The 21990-nt window shown below is 43.3% G+C and overlaps 1 protein-coding gene and 1 long non-coding RNA gene across 13 annotated transcripts in view; one reads left to right on the forward strand and one right to left on the reverse strand.

Moving 5' to 3' along the window:
- Positions 1-250: 250 nt before the first annotated feature.
- The window catches only part of SCRIB (scribble planar cell polarity protein), a 63863-nt gene continuing 42123 nt past the window's right edge, over positions 251-21990 (forward strand). For 6 of the 12 annotated variants that reach the window (XM_051971377.1, XM_051971387.1, XM_051971388.1 and 3 more), the window contains exons 1-14: positions 255-2135; positions 4107-4224; positions 4951-5029; positions 5228-5317; positions 5446-5502; positions 5695-5758; positions 5882-5956; positions 6444-6588; positions 6996-7114; positions 7660-7859; positions 7998-8164; positions 8440-8570; positions 8838-8963; positions 16713-16925. In XM_051971377.1, the coding sequence (XP_051827337.1) occupies positions 1977-2135; positions 4107-4224; positions 4951-5029; positions 5228-5317; positions 5446-5502; positions 5695-5758; positions 5882-5956; positions 6444-6588; positions 6996-7114; positions 7660-7859; positions 7998-8164; positions 8440-8570; positions 8838-8963; positions 16713-16925 (1743 nt within the window). In that variant the 5' untranslated portion in view covers positions 255-1976. Of the gene's footprint in view, positions 2136-4106; positions 4225-4950; positions 5030-5227; positions 5318-5445; positions 5503-5694; positions 5759-5881; positions 5957-6443; positions 6589-6995; positions 7115-7659; positions 7860-7997; positions 8165-8439; positions 8571-8837; positions 8964-16712; positions 16926-21990 lie in introns of all 12 variants that reach the window. The other 6 variants (XM_051971380.1, XM_051971384.1, XM_051971385.1 and 3 more) reach the window with 3 other exon arrangements.
- On the reverse strand, positions 2639-3629 carry LOC127544639 (uncharacterized). Its single transcript, XR_007949491.1, has 2 exons — positions 3560-3629; positions 2639-2786 (listed from the first exon to the last, which is right to left on the reverse strand). It is a non-coding gene; the product is annotated as an uncharacterized LOC127544639 (long non-coding RNA).

A 21990-nucleotide genomic window follows, 5' to 3' on the forward strand; every position in this document is an offset into this window, starting at 1 on the left:
CATTTTTTTCTCAATACAGCTTTTTAAAAGTCCTTTTTCTTGGTATGTCTGCCCACTCTAAATAAGGAACGAGAGACTGGTAGTTACCACAACACGATCGCAACCTCCCTTAACACGCCCCCTGTCCATCAGGAACTATAATTCCCATAATGCTAGACGTTCTATCCGTTGCTCCCCTTGGATTGGCTGGGAAATCTAGACTACGTTTCCCTGCATGCAACATAGGGAGAGGGAGTGGGAAAGACTTGACAGACCGAAAGTGGGCGGGGGAATATAATATGGGTCCTTGGACGGGCCAACAATGTAGTTAGGCCGCGGGGCCTTCTGGGAACCGCAGTCCTCCACTGGGTTTGGGACTGAAGCGGCGGGGGAGGGACTCGCCTTCCCGGCAGGCGGCGCGGCGAGCAGGCGGTTGGGCGGCCGGTGGCGGTTCCGGCGGCGGCGGTGGCGGCGGCGAGGACGGAGGGAGGGACGGACGGACGGACGGCTGGAGTCGGAGCCGAGACAGAGACCGCGATTCGAGGCCGAGGCTTCGCCGTGGGATCGAGAGTAAAGAGGAAGCCGAGTGCAGCCGGGATGTGGGAGCGGAACCTCAGCGCCTGAGCGCCCAGCCGGGGCCGCGCCCCCCGCCCCCCCGCCCGAGGCCTCTCCCCACCCATTTCCCGGGCCCCGCTGCGCTGTGCCGAGAGGGCCGGTGAGGAGACGCCCCCGTCCCGCCCCGCCTTCCCGGGGAGCCCCCCTCGGAGACATCGCCCCGCCCCTCCCCTCTCGGGAGCCCCTTCCCCCAGCTGTCCGCAGAAGCTTCTCCTCTGGTTCAGAGTCCCTGGCTCTCCCCACATACCTTCCAGCCTCCCCCGAGGTCTCCCCAGTAGAGAACCCCGGCGCTCTGCCAGCTCCCCTTGTCTCCTCAAAGACCTGCCCCTTTGTCCTAGGCTGAGGTCTCTGTTTCTGTCTCTCTCGCACACACTCCACCCCCTCCCCACTCACCCGTTCTCCACCCCTTTGGCTCCTCAGATACTCCCCACTCCTTTCTCAAAAGAATTGGGAAATCCCTTTTAACTGTCCTTTCCCTTTCTCGCCTCTTCACTTTTCACACGCTCCTTCCCAGGGATCTTTTTAAAGATCCCCTTTCCTCACCAGAATCCCTTCTTCCAATATTGATTTTTTTTTTTTTTGGAAGATCTAACGGTCCCGTCCCGCAATACTTCAACTTGGGGAATTTCTAACAAGGACAACTTGTCCTAAAATCACCCTTAAGAGGTTTTCATTCTAGAAATCTTAGCACTTTTTAAATCTTTTTTTCCCTTTATTTGAAGAATTTTCTAAGAGACTTGAGTTGCATCTATTAGAGAACTCTTCTCACCCCACCTTGTGTAGGAAACCTAGGCCTTCCCAGGAACTTCTAGACCTGCCCTCTTGGGACATAAGATTTATTTTTGTGGGGATCCTTCTCAAAAATCATTCCCTCACAATTTCTTCCTGCCCTCCCACCTATCAGGTGCTTTCAACACACCTTTGAACTCCCACCAGGGGTTTCTTAGCCCCAGTCCCTTCCTCTGGCCCCGTGTTCACCTGGTAGGGTCCAGCTCCCAGTGGGCTCAGGCCTGGCCCCCACCTGCCCTCCCGCATGCAGCCCCGAGCTTCCTCGAAGCCCCCTGCCTCCCAGTCCCTCCTCAGAGGCTGCCCAGGGCACCTGTGCCCAAGGCAGTGCCTTCGCCATACCTTGCTGATCCTGGCCTGGCCTCACCTTCCTGCTCCCCGATAAGAGGCCAGGGGCCCCTGCTTGTTGCCCCCAGATCCTATTCTGTGCCTCTCTCCTGATGCCTCCTGCCCAGACTTGCTTGGTTTTGGCTCCTGTAATCCTCGTCTAGCGGCCCCTTGGCCTAAGCCTCTTTGACCTTCCCCTGCCTGCCGGAGCCCCCCCTGCCCTCTTCCCTCTTCTTCATCCTGGGGGAGGGAAGCCTTCCTGAGGCACCATGCTGAAGTGCATCCCCTTGTGGCGGTGTAACCGGCATGTGGAGTCGGTGGACAAGCGGCACTGCTCGCTGCAGGCCGTTCCTGAGGAGATCTACCGCTACAGCCGCAGCCTGGAGGAGCTGCTGCTGGATGCCAACCAGCTGAGGGAGCTGCCTAAGGTGAGGAGGCACTGCCGCACGAGCCAGCTGGGCCCTGGCCCCTGGTGGCCCCCGTCAGATGCCGGGGGATAGCTAGCTGGGAAACACTGGGAAGCGTGTCCTCACCATGGACCCCAGGCTCGGACCCCTGGGCATCATTCACAAAGGGTAACCCAGGGGTGAGGGGCTGCCCAAGGTTTTCTGGATCCCATGAGAACTGTGTGTCTTGGGTGGCGTGAGGGGTTCCACTGGTTCTGTCTGCTATCGTCAGGACTGGGCTGCTTTTGGATTCTAAGAGACTTGGCAGTTGGTGGTTTCTCTTCTTCAGTAGGGAGCTTCCTATTCTCAGTAAGCCCTCCCTGGGGATTTAAGGGATGGGTACTAATTGGGAGTTCTAAGGAGGGACTGTATTGGAAACTTGTCCTGAGAGACTCCTGCTTCTGGTTGTCTGGGCATCTTATCTGGCACCTGTGTCACTTGTTCATCGCCTTTTATATGGAGAGAAGCCCCTGGACACCAGCGGGTACTTTCTACCATCTCTACTTTTACTTAGCCAAGAGTCTATAGGTTGAGTCACTCCTTGAACTTCAGGCTAGAAGAAAATATGTGATCTTGTTCTTGGATCTCTGAGGAGTCTGTAGGACATCATGGCAGGAGGGTCATCTCCTTGTCCTAGGGTGTTGGGAAAGCTTGAGTCAGAGGAGGCCCTACTGAACCAGCTCTGCCAAGTCCAACTGGTTCCTGCTCCACCTAAACTCCTTCTCTTCCTCCTCTCCTCTCCTCCTCCCCCCCCTTTCCTCGGGCTACCTGCTGCTGAAAAGGCACCAGGCAGCACCTGTCACCAGGCAGCCACTGCCCATCTCTGGGAGGGGAGGGAGAGAGAGAACTGAGATGTGAAACCTGAGCAGGAGTCAAGCAGGCAAAGGCTGTGATTGTCCTAAGCAAATCTTCAGTTCAGACTGATTAAGAGAAGCTTTTAATTTGCTTACATCTAGGGAAGCCCTAAGTCTACTCCCGGTCCCACCCCTCCTCCTTGGGGCTGCCTGGGTTTCCGTCCCTGGGGCACAGAGGCCTCAGCCTGTCCAGGCAGGATAGAGGCTGAGCCCTTGGGAGTTTGGCCTGGGTTTTTCCTTCCTTATTTCCCCTCCCCCAATGCAGTACCAGTCTTTTTCCTTGTATTCCTGTAACTGTTTACCCTGTCCCTCCTGCTTTTTTTGCTTTTATTTCTTCCCTTCTTCCTTTGGTGTCATTACCTAGGGTCCTGACTGCCTTGCCTTGGCTCTCATATTTTTCTTTTTCCGAACTCTTATAGATCCACTTATAGTGCGCAGACATCCCTCCATGCTTATGTTGTCTATTTACAGCCCCTCCCTAGCACCCCTGTTCTTTTCACCTCCCCTGGCCCACATTGCTGGAGGTCCAATTATCCTCTGCCTACTTAATACCTTTGTTGGGCCATTGTGTACCAGCATTGTGGGTGGAAGCTGTTGTCTTATAAGGGAGGGGATACTGTTGGAGAAGCAGATTCCAAAAAGCTTTGAGATTCCTAAGTCTTGGTGTTAAATGGCCGGAAATCCGCATGTTGTACATCACAATGGACAAACAGCCAACTCCCTGGCCTTGAGCTGGCAATCCACAAAACTTCCTACCTTCCCCATCCGTGTTCTAGGGGTTTGTGGTCTCAGTCCTGTGGGAATGAGACTGTGTTTATTAGAGGAGAAATAACAGACTGACAGGGAGAACTGGAGATTGAGCAGGCTTATTGGTTTATTTGTCTTTAAGGTGGGATGGATTTTAGGGTTCTTCAGGGCATTGGTTCTAAGAGAGAGAGTGAGTGTGAGTGAGTGTGTGTGTGTTGGATGTCTTCTGTAGGGGTAGCTATGAAATGGGAGGGCCTGAGAGGCTACCTTCAAGATGAGTATTTCCTTGACTTTTAATTTAGTCTCTCAATCTTAATAAGGACCCCCAATACCCTTTTCCTTCACTTCCTAGCCTTTCTTCCGCTTGCTGAATCTTAGAAAATTGGGCCTGAGTGACAATGAGATTCAGAGGCTGCCACCTGAGGTGGCCAACTTCATGCAGCTGGTGGAGCTTGATGTTTCCCGAAATGGTGAGAGACCTTGGGAAAGGGGTTTAAGAGTGAAGAGAGGAGGGATTACCCTGGATAGGTGGGCATGGGGAAGATCACTAAGAATGGTAGGTAGAGGTGGAAAGAGGCTTCTATGTTGTGTTTATGTTGTTGGGAGAATTAATAAAATCTTGATCTGGGCTCTAGCTTACTAATTGTACAGTACACAAAAGAATACCCAACAGAGTTCCAAAAGGACTTCCTGAAGGATGTATTTCTTCTGCAGAGTTAAAAAAAGGGTCAAAGCTTATTAAGAAAACCAATACTAAAAAGCTTCCAAATTTACAGCTGAACCTAGTGCTATGAGCTGAAGTGTTATAGATGGCCACCTTGGATATCTCAACTCCACTAAAAGACTATCTAGAACCACACATTTTTAAAAATATTTGACTATTCAATAGTGTCTGGGTCACATGTGATCTCTGGAGCCCCTTCCTTCTTGAGCATTCTTCTGATAGGGATGATATGTTCAAATCTCACCTCAAATACTTAGCAGCTGTATGACCCTGGACAAATCATTTAACCTCTCTTTGCCTCAGTTTCCTCATCTGTAAAATGGGGATTATAATAATAGCTTCTAACTTCTGAGATTGGTTGAGAAGGTCAAATGAAGTGGTAATTGTAAAGCTATTAACACAGTACCTAGTACATAGTAGGTGCTATATAAGTGTTAGCTACCATTAGCTATTTACATATTCTGTCATGCAGACATCCCTGAGATACCTGAGAGCATCAAGTTTTGCAAAGCCCTGGAGATTGCAGACTTTAGTGGGAACCCCTTATCCAGGTAAAAGGACTAGGGAGAAGCAAGGCTGCTGTGATTCTTTATGGTTTCTGAGGGTACTATCTCTATGGGGGAGGGGTAGAATGGGAAGCTAAATATTCTCTGATCTGGTGGTGGTATATTTAAGGATCAATCTTTCCCTCTAAAGAGGACGATTGTCTGGAGGTATTTTCTTCCTTTTGATTCTCCCAACTTCTATAGGCTTCCCGATGGCTTCACCCAGTTACGCAGCTTAGCTCATCTTGCCCTGAATGATGTATCTCTGCAAGTGCTGCCAGGAGATGTGGGCAAGTGAGTGAATGGGAGGACCTGGGCAGAGAGTAGGGGATTTAGATGATGGGAATCTCTTGGAGAGGGGAATGGCAGTTTGGTTGAAGTAGGAACCACCTTCTATCTCTTAACTCCATTCTCTCTTCCAGTTTGGCTAACTTGGTAACTTTAGAACTACGGGAGAACCTGTTAAAATCCCTTCCCACGTGAGTTTCAACAGAACCCCTGGTCTCATCTGGGTATTCTTTTCTGCTTCTAGAGATTCTCTGCCTTCCTAGGCTGTAAAACCTTAGTTCTTTTGGATGCAATTCAGCTCTTTCCTTCCCTCTACAGTCCTATATCCCTTTAGTTGTCCTCCACCAAATTCTTATCCCACACTTCTGCTCTCTTACGTGCAGGTCCTTGTCCTTCCTGGTCAAACTGGAACAGTTGGATCTAGGTGGCAATGACTTGGAAGTGCTGGTAAGGGCAAGGGCCTAGGGCCCTTAAGGTTAGAGGTGGTGGTGAAAAAGCACCTTCTTGGGCAGAAGCAAGAGAATTCCTGGTCTTTACTGACAGATCTTTATTTGTCCTATTCTGTTACAGCCAGACACTCTTGGAGCCCTTCCTAATTTGCGAGAGCTATGGCTTGACCGAAATCAGTTGTCTACACTGCCTCCGGTAAGCAAAAGGAAGAGTTAAATCAGGAATTTTCTCCCCAACTCCCTCTATTGTTTTGCTTACTTTTTACTTTCCTTCACTCAACCCCTGTCTTTCTATGAGCCTTCACTTTTCCTCATCCTCGACCAGTTTTCTCTGTTTTCTTGTCCCTTCTTTCTCAGTCTCCCCCATTTTTTCAAAATTCTCTTATTCTAAACTCTCCAATTTTTTTCTCATTTCCCCCTAGTTCTAGTCCTTTCTATCTCCTCCATTCCTTTCTCTTCTTAACTTTCCTTTATTTCCTCTCATCTTTTCCTAGCTTCCCTCTCTTCATCTTCTCTCAACTTTTCCTTTTGGCTTCTCTAGCCCCAGGCTTCCTGTATTCACTTCCAGTTCTCTTTTGAGCTCATCTCTTTGAGCATTCCTCTGTCTGTAGTTTTCTTGTGTCCATTGTCCTTCTAAATATGTGATTTTAGTTTGTCTTTCACCATTTCTCCACCTTTTCTAGGAGTTGGGGAACCTTCGGCGTTTGGTGTGCCTGGATGTGTCTGAGAACAAACTAGAGCAGTTGCCAGCTGAGGTCAGTGGGTTGACACTGCTCACTGACCTATTACTGTCTCAGAACTTGCTGGAGCGGCTCCCAGATGGCATTGGTATGTGAGGTGTTCGAAAGATATTAATTTTTGATGGTGAGAAAAGAGATGGGCTTAGATAGGGGAAGAGAGAAGGGGAATAAGCATTTATATAACACCTTCTTTTTGCCAGGCACTGTACTATATACCTTTTATAAAAGGTATACTATATACCTCATTTGATCCTCTCAACAATCCTGTGAGCACAGTGATATTGTTATTATTATTATCATCATCCCCATTTTACAGATGAAGAAATTAGAACATTTATGATTTGCCAAGAGACACATAGCTACTAAGTATCTGAGGCTGAATTTGCATTATGGTCTTTCTAAACTCCAGGCCCAGCATTCTATTCATTCTGCCACCAGCTGCTCCGGTTGGAAATATCTCTTTACTTCATTTATTCTGTATTTTTCTGTCCCCAGGTCAATTGAAACAGCTTTCCATTCTGAAGGTGGATCAGAATAGGCTGTGTGAGGTTACTGAGGCCATCGGAGAGTGTGAGAACCTATCAGAGCTCATTCTTACTGAAAACATGCTGACGGTATGGGCCATGGAGCCTGGGCCTGGACCCTCTGTACATACTCTCTTGTTTCCACAGACTTTAAGATTCCTCCTGTAGTCCTGGTCTCTCATCCCTGTACATCCTGTTCTTGGTCCCATAGACTCTATACTGGCTCAGTGGTAGTTCTTGCCTTCAGACCTCCTGATCCCTGCCTTGGAAACCTTAATTTGTGTTCTTGTCACTTCCATCCTAGTACTTGGTGGTGCTTTAGCCTGTACCCCTGACTCCAAGGCCTCAATGGTGCCCACATTTGTTTTATCTCTGTAGTCCCAGTTCTGATTCCTTTCATGTTCTCCATGCTCTTCCTCTTCTTCTCTTGTTGTCTCTGGAAGTCCTTTGCAAATCTCCTGCCCTGTGCACTCACTTGGGTCACTAGAAGCCCCCCATGGGACAAGATCTCATTCTAGTTCCAATGGAAGAAGGCTGACCCTGGTATCTTCCTGACGGGTTAGGCAGATATGTCACTGGCCTTTTGCCGATTACTTGGAAGCCCTGAATTCATGGCCCATGTTGTTTCCTGGCAGGCACTTCCCCGGTCTTTGGGGAAACTTACCAAACTGACTAACCTGAATGTGGACCGAAACCGGTTAGGGACACTCCCTGCCGAGGTTGGCGGGTGTACCAGTCTGAATGTGCTTTCCCTTCGAGACAACCGTCTGGCCTCTCTGCCCCCTGAACTAGCTGGTACCACTGAGCTACATGTGCTGGATGTGGCAGGGAACCGGTAAGTGGCCTTCCCCCTCCCCATTCTGCGGTCCTACCTCTTCTTCCTTTTGTTTGATGGTGAACATGTGAGGTGTTACTGGAGGGGCCCTTGGCTCAGGGGAGCAAGGCCCCTCTCAGTAGACCTCATTTTCCCCAGACTGCAGAGTTTGCCCTTCGCCCTCACCCACCTCAACCTGAAGGCCCTGTGGTTGGCAGAGAACCAGGCTCAGCCGATGCTCAAATTCCAAACAGAAGATGATCAGAAGACGGGGGAGAAGGTGCTCACCTGCTATCTGTTGCCCCAGCAGCCCTCTCCCAGCCTTGGTAGGACATGATCGTATTCAGCTCTCCCCACCCCAACCCCAGCCCTGGGTTCCTCCCTCCCTCCTTCCCTCCCTCCCTCCCCCTCCTTTTCCCAGAAACCACCCTAATCCCACTCCTTTTTTTTCCCCTTACCCTACTCTCGCCCTTGCCCTCCCAGGTCTCTGCCACACCCCATCCCCATGTTTGTCCTCCCTAGTCCAGTTCTTATCTGCCTTGGTCCCCCTCCCTCTGTGTCTTCCCCTGGCCCAGTCCCTGCTTCCTCTCTGCTCCCCCAGACACCTTGCTGCAAAGCAGCCTGGACGAGAGCTGGAGTGGCAGCCACAGTCACGTGAACCGGGTCAGCGTCATTCAATTCTTGGAGGATCCCGTGGGTATGGAGGACGAGGATCCTGGGGCAGAGAAGAGGGTGAGTTGGGTCGGACTGTTGTAGGAGCATGAATGATTTGGAGGACAAGTTCCCACTGCCTTTCCCTGTTAAGCAGCTGGCCTGCAGAGCCACACCAGTCCCTAAATCCATACCCTCCCCACCCCCCTCCCCCACTGTCACTGCTTTGTGGTTCCAGAACCCACTTATTGTTAAAGTCACTCTCCTCCTCCCTTCCCTCACTCTTCTCCCCTTAGCCCACTGCCCAGAGCAGGGGCCACTTTCCAATCGTGGTTACTTTTACATTAGAGTCTGCAGCGAAGAGCTACTCCCCACCCCAGTGAGTTGAAGGTTATGAAGAAAGTGATTGAGGATCGGCGTAATGAAGCCTACACAGCAAAGCCTGACTCAGAGCAGATGTCGCCCACTGAGGAGGTGTGAGGGGGGCTCCTGGAGGGAGACGAGCCCTGGGGGAGGTGGGGGGTGAAGAGTAAGAGGACATGGAATGGGGGGTTAGTGTCCTCCTCCATTGAGGTCCTCCAGCATCCTCTGCCAGCCCCTTCTTTTTCCCCTCTCTGCCCTCCTGGCTCTGCATCCAGCTCATTGGCTACTACTAGCATCTCTAGCCACTGGGGTGGCTCTCTATTTTGAATGAAGAAATCCTTTCCCTTTGGGTTTCATTTAGGAATAGGAGGTGAAAAGAAGAGGGTACTTGATAAGTCAGGCATTCTGGGTTCATGTTCAATTCTTTCATCAATTTAGCCTTTTGACTTGTACAAGCCAACCAAACTTGGCTGGGCCTTGGTTTTTGAATTTGTACTATGAGATTAAGATTTGTGTTGATTGCCTCATGGGATTAGAATGAGGCTCTGCAAACTTGAAAGTTTACATTTCTACATTTCTATTACAGTATAAACTGCAACAGGTGTGGTTTTGTGGAGTGGTAGTTGGGTGCCGGGCATATAGTCAGCAAGACCTGAGTCCATATCTCACTTTTGATACTAGCTATGTGATCCTGGGTAACTGGAGTAATCTGTCTGTGCCTCACCTAACTACTTAGGACCAAGGGTATACTAGAACTAACTCATCCTGGCCTGCAGGAACTGATTGTTAAATTTTCAGTGTAAATATTTAGAAATTTATAAAAGCTGTAGGACAGAGCTAGATTTGTTGTTTTGCTGATTCCCTAGATTTGAGAAAGTGATAAAATTTAAATAACGCTCATTAAACTTAAAAATATGTTGTGCACTTTTGGAGAGCTAGTTGTTAAATATTTATCAGCATACCCCTTCCTAGGACTATAAAAGATTAGATGTGCTCTGCCTTGTTTTCCCATGCTGGTAAATACATCAGAGATCTTTCTTTATTCCAATATCATTAAGACAGGGCTGTAGTTTTTTTCAAAAGAACCTTGTACTACAAAACCAAAGGAAACAAAAAAAAATAAAAATATAGATAGAGAATTAGTGATTTGGGGCTATTTTTAGAAGGAACGATAAATAACTAGACAGTGTAATGGCTAGAGCTCTGGGTTGGAATCAGAAACTTGTCTCAGAAACTTAGTTGTATGGTCCTTGGCAAGTTACTTAACCACTGTCTGCCTCAGTTTCCTCATCTTTCAAATGAAGGCAATAATACATCTCCTTTCTAGGATTGTTGTGAGGATTAAATGATATATATATATATATTTTTTTTTTTTCTTTTAAGAATTTTTTTGGATACTTTCTCTTTTTATATCATGGTCATTTCTAGAAAAGCCCTGCTACTCTGCTCCCAGCTCAATTGAAGCTAAAGGAGCCTTCCCTTGTAAACAAGAACAATCATTAAGTAAAATCAAAGCCTACAACAATCTTGTCAGCTATTGTATGCAATATTCCACCTCCATAACACCTCATCTCTCCAAAAAGAGAATTTAGCATCCAGTGCTTTTGAATCCTGGTCTAGTATTCTTTCATGAGATAATATTTGTAAAATGCTTTGCAAAGCTTAAAATGCCCTGTAAATCTTAGTTCTTATTAACTATTATAGTAGCCAAAGTGAGGGAAGTAATAGTACTATTGTTTGTTCCCTGTTCTGGTCAGATCTCATCAGAATCTTTTGTTTGGTTCTGGGCACCACACTTCAGGAAAGGAGATTGATAAGGTGTAGCTGATGTAAAGGAGATATTCAGGCAGAGACTGCATTAAGACTTGTCACAAATGTTATAATAGGTGTTCCTTTATCAGCAAGTTGACCTGTGTGATCTGTTCCCAATTTTTAAGAGCCTGAATTTACAGGATATGGCCATCTGGATCTCCCATGGTTTAAAATCTAACCATAGATCTGCTGGGCTAGGTAGGAGAAATTTCCTGAGACTCTGAGTCCCAATTTGTTTCCATGCCTGGGGATCCCCAGCCAAAAGCACCTTTCTTAAACTTTGGACATTTTCTTTTCCTATCTCTTTGTCTTTTATGAGAAAAGTCCTCAGACTGGTGTTCTGGCTCTTCATTTTGTTGGATTGTAGATCCTTGTTGGAGAAAGAAACTATTATATTTTATAAATTTAAAAAATTAGCTAGCATTTATATTATACTTTTAATTTACAAAGAACTTAAAAATAATAGTTCCTTTTAACTTCAATTATATATCCTTCACGTAAGTCTGTGAATATCTTCCCCAGCAGGGGTCTTATAAGATTGTGAATCTTTACTTGTACCTCTTCACTCTTATCAAGAGTCCGAGATCAGGGCTTTACAATTGTTAATCTGTGTGTCCCCTTGCTGCCTGGTGTATATCACCCTGGGTCTTCTGGGGAGCCTAGAGCAACAACAGTGAGAGAAATGATGGCTTTCATTTCCAAATAACTTAAAAGATTTAAAGGGACATCTCTTAGAGCAACCATGAGAGAAAAATTAGTAGAACTGTTATCTCCATTTTACACCTGGAGAAACTGTGGCCTTGGAAAGGTGAAGTGATTTGCTCAGGGTCACATAACAAGTAAGTGCGAGAGTCAGTAACCAAACCTATTTGTAATGATGCTTAAGCACAGTATTTTTCCCATTAAATCACACTGACTCTCCTAAAAAATGTCTGAAGGTGAAAAGGGCATTGGACTTCTTTATTGTTGCTGCTCTCTGGGCATTCCCTTTTTCCTTGATACCCAGTTCTGAAGAATTTCGGGAGTCTTGAGGACTGAGGCACAGAATCCAAACTTGAGATCTACAAGGAACCATCTCTACAACATCCCCTGCAAGAGATCATGCATCCTCTGTAACTTCTCCAATACTTAGCTCTCTAAGCAACCTGTTTTATTTTACGATAGCTTTATTTAATTTATTTTTTTCATAAAGTTTTTCTTTATGTTAAGCTGAAATCTACCTCTCTGCAGCTTCCATTTGTTCCTTGTTCTGCCTTATGGGCACAGGTTAAAAAAGTACTTTTCTCCTTCATGACAGACAGCTCTTTACCTGAAGTGATCATGCCCTCTAAGTCGCCCTTTTCTGCTAGGTTTTGGTGGTTAGAACTGATTCTTATACTTCAGGGGTCATCTGACCAGATGAGAGATGACCAGAAGACAGACAGACTCTCCCCTCCCTCTTCTGAAACAATATGTTGCCATTAATACAACCTAAGATCTTGTCCTTGATTTGGTTTGCCATATCAATGTTGGCTCAGAGTAAGCTTTTGTTGGCATGTAGTCATTTCAGTAGGGTCTAATTTTTTGTGTTCCCCTTTGGGGTTTTCTTGGCAAAGATCTTGGCATGGTTGCCATTTCCCTCTCCAGCTAATTTTACAGATGAGGAAACTGAGACAAATAGGAATGAGGGACTGTCTAGGTCACACTGCAAGGAAATGTCTGATGTCAAATTTGAACTCAAGTCTTCCTGACTTCATAACTGGTGCCACACTGCCCCTGCCATCTAGCTGCCTCAGATTAAGCTTGCAGGCCCCTGAAGCCCCCAAGTCTTTTTTCAGAGCTGCTGCCCAGCTACGTTTCCCCATCTTATCCTTAGGCAGTTGATTTTTTAAAGTGCAAGACTATATATTTATCATTAACATATTTTAATCTTATTAGTTTGGCCCATTGTTCTAGGGTGCCAAGATACTTAAAAATTCTTAATGTTACCCAATGGGTTTTCTGCTTTTATGCATTAGTAAATTTTGTAAAGAGCCTGGGATCCTTCTACTTTATTTTCTCTTTTCTGATTTTATAAAATGAAGACACCATTATTCCTTCACAAGGTGTGAGGGCATTCAAGGGAGCGAGGCACAGGAGTGGTGGGATACAGATGGAGGAGGACATGACAAGGCATTGGGCTGGGGGTGGGGACTTCCTCTGTGGAGTTATTTGTTGCTGCTATTCCATGTGGATCTTTTTCCTGTCTTGAACTATTCTTGGACACTCCATTTCCTCCCCTTATTGCTGGTGGGATGGTTGTTCCCTGGGTTTCCTAGTGGTAGCCTGTGTCGGTCCTAAGGTGATTCTGGTCCCCTTCCTCTGCACTGTTATTTGGTGGGATTCACTGAGCCTGCCACTTACCAAGCCCTTGGAATCTAGAGGTGCCAGAGCGATAATCAGAGACCCAAGGTTTTGACTTCCAGTAACATTTTTCCCATTAAAGCCCTTCCTGGTCCCACTCATCTCTTTGCTCAGAATCATATGGCTCTTTCCTGAGCCATAAAGTAAAGGAATTAGTTTAGATGATTGCTAAGCTTCCTTCCATATTTATGTGCCTTGAGAACCATGTGTTTGCTGTGTCCTTGACTCTTGAACTTTGAGCTTCTCAAATTCCTGCCCAAGTTGCCCTCACTGAGGGTGGAGGATTTCTTTTCACTTTTCCATTCTTCCCAGGATTGGAGTAACCAGAAGGCAGAGACTGTTTCTCTGGGGAACTTTATCTCCTCCATGAAAGTGATAGGCTTTTCTAGGGTGAGGATCATGGTTTCCTCCCTTTTTTACTGCAAGAGACCAATGGACCATGATTCCTTCTTTGAAAGGAGTATTTCTTTAGTGGGCCTGTGTTTGTTCTTCATACCTAGTCCAGGGTCTTCACACTTAGGTGTTGAGTTGAGTACTTACCAGTGTATTGTCTACTTATACTGCCACTATGTGTGGTTGGAGTTTGTGTTGCTCCTTTGTATTGAAAGCAATTCAACTAGTTTTTAATGAATACCTTCTGTGTTTGAGACTTTGTGCTTTACTATGCTGTTGGGAAAACAAGTTAAGGGGAAGATAAGTCACCTATATTTGAAGACTTTAAGGGTTATCCTCCTTCCACTGATACCACTGAGCAGCCTTTCCTTCTTTGATATTTATTCTTTCCATATTATTTTATGTAGATAATTTAGGCAGTACTCTATTGTAAACTTCCAGGTCAGCTCTTTTCTCAAGAAATTTAGTACCCAGCTTACAGTTTTCTCCCCACAACAATCCCTGTTTTTGCACCACGGGATTTCAGCTTATTTGTTGATAATTCTCTTGATCCCCATAGCCACTTCATCAGCCACCTGCTTCACAGTGGCACTTTAATGGTAACAATCATACCCTTGAGCTTACTGTCCCTCACAGATAGTACACTCAGGTTGTAAGAAATCTTAAGTTTCTGAATCTGACCATAACCTTTCACTGCATCTCTCCCTATTGCTTCACCTCTTAATTAGTGATTTTATTCTTCCCTAATAACTATCACATTACCCAAATTCCTAATCTTTTTTCCTCAAACTGTTGGCCTTATCCTTCCCCATTTCCCTTTCCTTCTCAAAAGAGGACTTGGATTTTTACATCTTTTAGAAGCTAGAAATTATTCAATTTGAACTCCCTCTTCACCCTAAAACCCTTTGATATTATCCCCCATTCTATTTTGCCTTCACTCCAGCCTTTGAAGAACATGTAGCCCTACTTGCCTAGGCTATCCCTTTACATATGTACTTGACCCCTTCCTCTGAAATCTTACCTTCTCTCTAATATTCTTTCTTTTCTTGTCTAATACATCCTTACCTGCTGCCTACAAACATATCTATGATTCTCTCATTCCTAAAAAAGATACTTCACTTGACCATCCCATCCTTTCAGATTACTGTATGTACTTTCACAGTCAGCATCCTTAGAACAAGCACATTCATTGAATGTTTTCTTTCCTCTTAACTTACTCATCCACTTCTTATAATCTTCTAGCCTCATCACTCAACTGAAGCTGCTTCTTTGACCTCCCCTTTTTTCAAACTTTATCCTTCTTGAAGCCACTGCATCATTTGACATAATGTTGACATTCCTCTTTTCCTGAAGAGGAGAAACTAACCCTCTCATAACTTTCATAATTGCTATTTCTACTTTTCTTCAAGTTTAGCTGCTCCTTTTAGATCTCCTTTGCTAGATCATAATCCAAGCTTAACCATCCACTCTAACCTACCTTTCCTACATTCTGATGTTCAACCAAATTATCTTACTGGCTCTTTTCCACACTATATTTCTGTACCTTGGCACAGATTCTTCCAGACTCAAGGGTATGGAATATTTCACTTTTGATTTTTTATTACCAGCACCTAAAATGGTCCCTGATAGTTACCTATTTTTTATTATTATTTAATAAATATTTGTTGTTTGATTAAAATAAGTTAAAGGTCCTAGAAACCGAAAATATTTTATATAAGATCATAGTAAATTTGGAGAGGTCTTTGTGTTTTGAGTGGTAGGTTTTAAATACTAGATTTAGAAGTTTAGACTTTATCCTTTAGACGGGGAGAGACAGTTGAGGTTTTTGAGCAAGTTTTTGACATGATAAAAGTATTTTTAAGGAAAGGTAGTCTAGTGACACTTTATAGCATTAAAAAAATTTTTTTTTTAAAATGCTATAAAGAGCTATTGCAGCAATTCAGGCATGAGATGTAGGGACAGCCAGGTGGAGCCATGGTGCACAGAGCCCTGGCCTGGAATCAGGAAGATTTCAAATCCAACTGCAGGATCCTGGATAAGTCACCTAACTTCTTTTTTGCCTTGGTTTCCAAGACAATAGTAGTCCTTGCCTCCCGGGGTTGTTGTGAGGAACAAATGAGGTAATAACTAGAAAGTAACCACCATATAAATGTTAGCTGTCATCATCTTCATTATTATTACTATTGCTATTATTGTTACTTGTATGATTATTGTTACTTATTATTGTTACTTGTATGATGATGATGCCACTTATAAGATATTTGATGAATGAATGAATAACAAGGCTTAGTAGTAACTCCCAGATGTCAGAGGTAAAGGAGGAGCAAGTCAAAAATGATACAAAGGTTTCAACTCTTCACGGTACTGTTATTGCTAGAATCAAAAAAGTCAAGAAGTGAGTTTCGGGGGGATGGGGAAGATTTTGAGCTAGAGACAATATATAGGCCACTGGTAATGCAGAATGGTCATTCAGGGGACAGTGCCCTTCTGGGATCTTTTTTCATGGAGGTGTGGGTATTGAAATCTTGAGTGTTTTAAAATATATATATATGTATGTATATATGTATATATGTATGTATGTATGTATGTTTAGCAAAAGGAGATGCAAGAAAAGAGCTTTGGAGAAAACCTACCTTTAGGGAACTGGAAACTTTAGTGGAGCCATTGAAAGAGGCAGTGGAGGAGCTGTCAGAAGGAAGATTAGTGGAAAGAACTGGATATGTGTCCCATGAAGAAGACTCTGGGGAGACATGATTGTCTTCAAATATTTGAAGAGCTGTGGTGTATGGAAGGGATCTTGCTTGTTTAACTTGGCCCCAGAGGGCAGAACAAGAAAGTTTCTGAGGGGTAGATTTCTTCTTGATGTGAGGAAAAATTTTTAAGAATTAGATCGCTATAAAAATGCAAAGGGCTCTAGTTCTCTTTTTCTTCTCCTTCCTTACCTTTGAAATCCTAAAATGTAGTTTGAATGGTCACATGCTGGCCATGTTTGAGCAGGATTTAATTTAGGCCATCTAAGTTAGATTAGGTGGTTTGTAGCATCATTTTGAGTGGAACTGGAGCTCAAGAGATGGGTTGGGACTAGAGATTAAGATTTATGTGCCATCCACAGCATAATAGTAGTTGAAAAGCATAATTGTTGATAAGCTTTCTGACAGAAATTCTGGATCAAAAATAATAGAGACAAGAGCCATAGGAATCAGGTGAACAAGAAGGAGTAATTGAACAAGAGAAGTAGTTGAATGTCTAATCTCTAGATTCTCTATCTTGCAGGAAAAGAGGCTGAGCTCTCAGTCCCACCAGAGCATGGACTCACATGTGTCCACCAGCACAGCCTCAGCAGGCTTTCTGGAAGACGAAGAGGAAGAAGTGGAGCAGAAGCAGGGACAAACATCAGAAAGGGATTCAAGTCACAGAGCTAATGAGGAGGACATGGAAATTATGGCAACTGGCCATGAAGAGGAAGTGGAAGATGAATATGAGGAGGTAAGAAGAGCTGGGGATGAAGAAGTGGGGAAGGGAAAAGGATCAGAAAAAGGGTGTTTTGTGTTTGTGTCTGTAATGGAGGAGGGAGCAGGAGAAAATAGGTTTTCACCCTAACCTATTAGGATGGAAGGTTCTTAGAGAAGCTTCTCCTGTTGTGTTACCTATCCAGTACTTTTCACAAGCAAGAGGTCAGTTGATTTTGAGAATTTATTTGAGATCAGGCCTATAAGTCTTAGAGTTTTAGTATAAGTTAAAGGGAAGCAATTATCAAGTCTCTCTGTCCTTTACTATACCCAAGAATCTCCTCATTCTCCTTGCCTCTGGTCCCAACTTACAGTTTTTGTTCTGTAATTGTGTGAGGTTTATTTTCAGGTGGTAGGAGCAGTTTGGGATTGGAAGGGGGTGGGAGGAGCTGGAAAAGGAGAGTGGGAGCTGAACCAATAAGGCTGGATTGTAGATAGAATTTTTTTAATCTTAAGTATTTGTCCATTCAATTCAGTAACTATTTATTAGGTACCTGCTATATGCCATATCCTTTTGGGGGGGTTGTTCTTTATCATCTCTCCTTTAGAGAAGTCCCAGGTAAAAAGAAATTTGTATTCCTAGTTTTTCCCCTTCCTTCTGAATTTCCAACTCTCCCTCTGCCCCATGCCAGGAAAATTGGGACAGCTGTTGCCCTCTTACCACACCCTCCCTCTCCTGCCTAGGTGGACAGAATTCCTTTCAGTTCAGCCAAGGTGTAGCTAGTATTGCTTCTGAGAAACTTGTACTAAACAGCCAAGGGAAAAGAAGGCAAAAATAGCAAAGCAGAAGAATGGGCAAGGCTGTAGCAAAGCACATTGTACACATAATTCTGACATAAGTAGAATCATGCTACAGATGGCATGGTATTCAGGGTTCTGTGCCTTTTTATATAAATGGACTCTGTAATTGAGAGCTTCTCCTCCTCTCCCCTTCCTGCGATATACCTAGGATGCTGGGTGCTATTTGTAAAAGAGGAGTTCTCACTTTGGGAAACTGAAAGCAACCAAAGAAGTGCCCTAACCTGAGCTGCTTTAGAAAGAAGATGCCCATTTGGAACAATGCTCAAAAGTTATCAAACTGTGCATACCCTTTGATTCAGCAGTGTTACTACTGGGCTTATATCCCAAAGAGATCTTAAAGGAGGGAAAGGGATCTGTATGTGCAAAAATGTTTATGACAGCCCTTTCTGTAGTGGCAAGAAAGTGGAAACTGAATAAATGCCCATCAATTGGAGAATGGTTGGGTAAATTGTGGTATATGAATGTTATGGAATATTATTGTTCTGTAAGAAATGACCAGCAGGATGAATACAGAGAAGCTTGGAGAGACTTACATGAATTGATGCTAAGTGAAATGAGCAGAACCCGAGATCATTATACACGACATCATCAATACTATATGAGGATCAATTCTGATGGATGTGGCTCTCTTCAACAATGAGAGGATCCAAATCAGTTCCAATTGATCAGTGATGAACAGAACCAGCTACACCCTATGAAAGAACACTGGGAAATGAGTGTGGGCTACTTACATTTTTGTTTTTCTTCCCAGGTTTATTTTTATCTTTCTAAATCTGATTTTTCTTGTGCAACAAGAGAACTGTATAAATATGTACACATATATTGTATTTAAGATATACTTTAACATGTTTAACATATATGAGACTGCCCGCCATCTAGGGGAGGGAAGGAAGGGAAAAGTTGGAACAGAAGTGTTTGCAAGGGTCAATGTTAAAAAATTATCCACACATATGTTCTGTCAATAAAAAGCTATCATAATTAAAAAAAAAAAGAAAGAAAGAAAGAAGATGCCCTTTCTGGTCCATTCTTAGTGATTCTCATTCCACTCCTCCTAGGACTGCCATTCCTTCAGGAAGGTCTTGTAAAATCTTCAGGTGACTTGAGTTAGCCCAGACATCTTTTTTTTTAATTTGGTAAATTTCTTTCTTTTTCTTTTAATTATAGCTTTTTATTGACAAAACATATACATGGGTAATTTTTCTTTTTTTTTTTCCTGATTAAACTTTTTTTTTTTTTATTATAGCTTTTTATTTATAAGATATCTGCATGGGTAATTTTTCAGCATTGACAATTGCAAAACCCTTTGTTCCAGTTTTTCCCTTCCTTCCCCTCATCCCCTCCCCCAGAAGGCAGGTTGACTAATACATGCTAAACATGTTAAAGCATAAGTTAAATACAATATATGTAAACATGTCCATACAGTTATTTTGCTGTACAAAAAGAATCGGACTTTGAAATAGTATACAATTAACCTGTGAAGGAAATCAAAAATGCAGGCGGACAAAAATAGAGGGATTGGAAATTCTATGTAGACTATGTGGTTTATAGTCATCTCCCAGAGTTCTTAACTTGGGTACAGCTGGTTCAATTCATAACTACTCTATTGTAACTGATTTGGTTCATCTCATCGCCAAAAAGGGCCACATTACATGGGTAATTTTTCAACAATTTAGCCCTTGCTAAAACTTCTGTTCCAACTTTTCCCCTTCTTCCCTCCACTACCTCCCCTAGATGGCAGGCAGTCCCATATATGTTAAACATGTTAAAGCATATGTTAAATCCAATATATGTATACATATTTATATAGTTCTCTTGTTGCACAAGAAAAGTCAGATTTAGAAAGAAGGTAAAAATAACCTGGGAAGAAAAACAAAAATGCAAGCAAAAACAACAACAGAAAGAGTATAAATGCTATGTTGTGGTCCACACTCATTTCCCAGTGTTCTTTCACTGGGTGTAGCTGGTTCTGTTCATTACTGATCAATTGGAATTGATTTGGATCCTCTCATTGCCGAAGATAGCCACTTCCATCAGAATTGATCCTCATATAGTCTTGTTGTTGAAGTGTATAATGATCTCCTGGTTCTGCTCATTTCACTGAGCATCAGTTCATATTAAGTCTCTCCAAGTCTCTCTGAAATCATCCTGCTGGTCATTTCTTATAGAACAATAATATTCCATAACATTCACATACCATAACTTGTCAACCATTCTCCAACTGATGGGCATCCACTCAGTTTCCAGTTTCTTGCCACTACAAAAAGGGCTGCCATGAACATTTTTGCATATGTGGGTCCCTTTCCCTTCTTTAAGATCTCTTTGGGATATAAGCCCAGTAGTAACACTGCTGGGCCAAAGGGTATGCACAATTTGACAACTTTTTGAGCATAGTCCCAAATCACTCTCCAGAATGGTTGGATACGTTCACAACTCCACCAACAATGCATCAGTGTCCCAGTTTCCCCACATCCCCTCCAACATTTATAACTATCTTTTCCTGTCATCTTAGCCAATCTGACAGGTGTGTGTAGTGGTATCTCAAGAGTTGTCTTAATTTGCATTTCTCTGCTCAATAGTGATTTGGAGCACCTTTTTATATGAGTAGAAATAGTTTCAATTTTTTCATCTGAAAATTGTCTGTTCATGTCCTTTGACCATTTATCAATTGGAAAATGGCTTGATTTCTTATAAATTAGAGTCAGTTCTCTACATATTTGGAAATGAGGTCTTTATCAGTAGCCCAGACTTCTTAATGTCACATTGTAAGACCTAATCAGCTTAAGAACAAATAAATGGACATCATGCACATACGGGCAGGGAGGAAAGAGAGAAAAACACTGGTTTACAGGAGACAGGCTAATATGCTAATAGGGACAGGTGAACTTGAACATGTTAACTGGAACAGAGAGAATGGATACACTAATCATTCAACAAATAATTTGCTGCTCAGTACTAGTAAATTGGATGTGCAGGAGAGAATAAAACTCACAAAATATCTACTGTGGAGAAGTTCACAGTTTGGTTAGTGAATTAAAGCCAATACAAATGTTATAATGATTTAGTTAAACAGCTCAAACATTTATTAATGAATGAATGACAAAGATATATAAATATATGAATCACTCAAATACTGAGAGTAGTTGAATCCAGTATTCAAGTATCCAGAGACTATAGATTGAGAGTACCAACGGGCTAAAAGTTGAACCAACACATTTAAGAAAGCAGGAGAAAAAGAGTAATTAAAAATGTAATTTTACCTTAGTCTTACTAGATATGAGTGGTACTCTGCTAGAAATGCAGAGACAAAAAATGAAATTGACCCAGATCTCAAGGAGCTTACTTTCTACCAGGAAAAACAGCATGTACAAAATTAAGTATAGTGTGAGATAGATCCAGGAAGGATAGAGCATCAGCAGCTGGTAGGATAAAGAAAGCCTTTACACTAAGAAGCAGACAAGGATTCTGAGATGAAAAGGGTGTGTGTAATGTCAGGAATTAGGGGTGGCTGGAGTTAGTGTCACAGAACTAGGAGTTCAAGGCAGGATTTATCAATCCAATATTGTAGAGATGGATAGTTTATGAAAAGGAGTAATGTGAAATAAGGTAGCTAGGAATTAGCTTATGCAGGGGCCAGTTAAAGAGCTTGTGTTTTACATTAATCAGTGAGGAGTCACAGAAAGTTTTTAAATAGGTCTTGATAGACAAGCTTTGGTAAATGTATACTATACAGCAAGTATTTAAGATTATTTGCACAGTTGTATGGCATATAGAATAGTGAGGAGAAGTAGTGGAAGCTGTGAAATCAATTAAGAAACTATTAAATTGGTTGAGAGGTGGTAAGGGTCTGAATTAGGTTGATGGTAGTATGAATGCAGAGAATTCAGAAGATGTGGATTTAGGGAAGAGAGAAAATTTGAGGATAACTCCAAGGTCATGAATTTGGAGAACCAAGAACATGCAATGTCTTTAACAGAATTAAGAAAGTTTGGAAAAAATGCAAATTTGAGAAGATGAATTCTATTTGGGAAATATTAAATCTTTACAGATGAGGAAGTGGAGATTCTGAGAGGGGAATTGACTCATTTTTTTGTTGCACAGCTAAATAGGTGAGGGAACTACGGTAGAACCCAAGTATTTTGACTTACAATGCCAATGATTTTTTTTTTTTCTATTCCTGGGAGGAATAGTTACTTTGTATTTAAAGATTTTGAATATTTCTTGTATGAACCTACATTGTAATC

This window comes from Antechinus flavipes, chromosome 1, assembly GCF_016432865.1.
Source record: "Antechinus flavipes isolate AdamAnt ecotype Samford, QLD, Australia chromosome 1, AdamAnt_v2, whole genome shotgun sequence".
In the NCBI taxonomy this organism is placed as follows: Eukaryota; Metazoa; Chordata; class Mammalia; order Dasyuromorphia; family Dasyuridae; genus Antechinus; species Antechinus flavipes.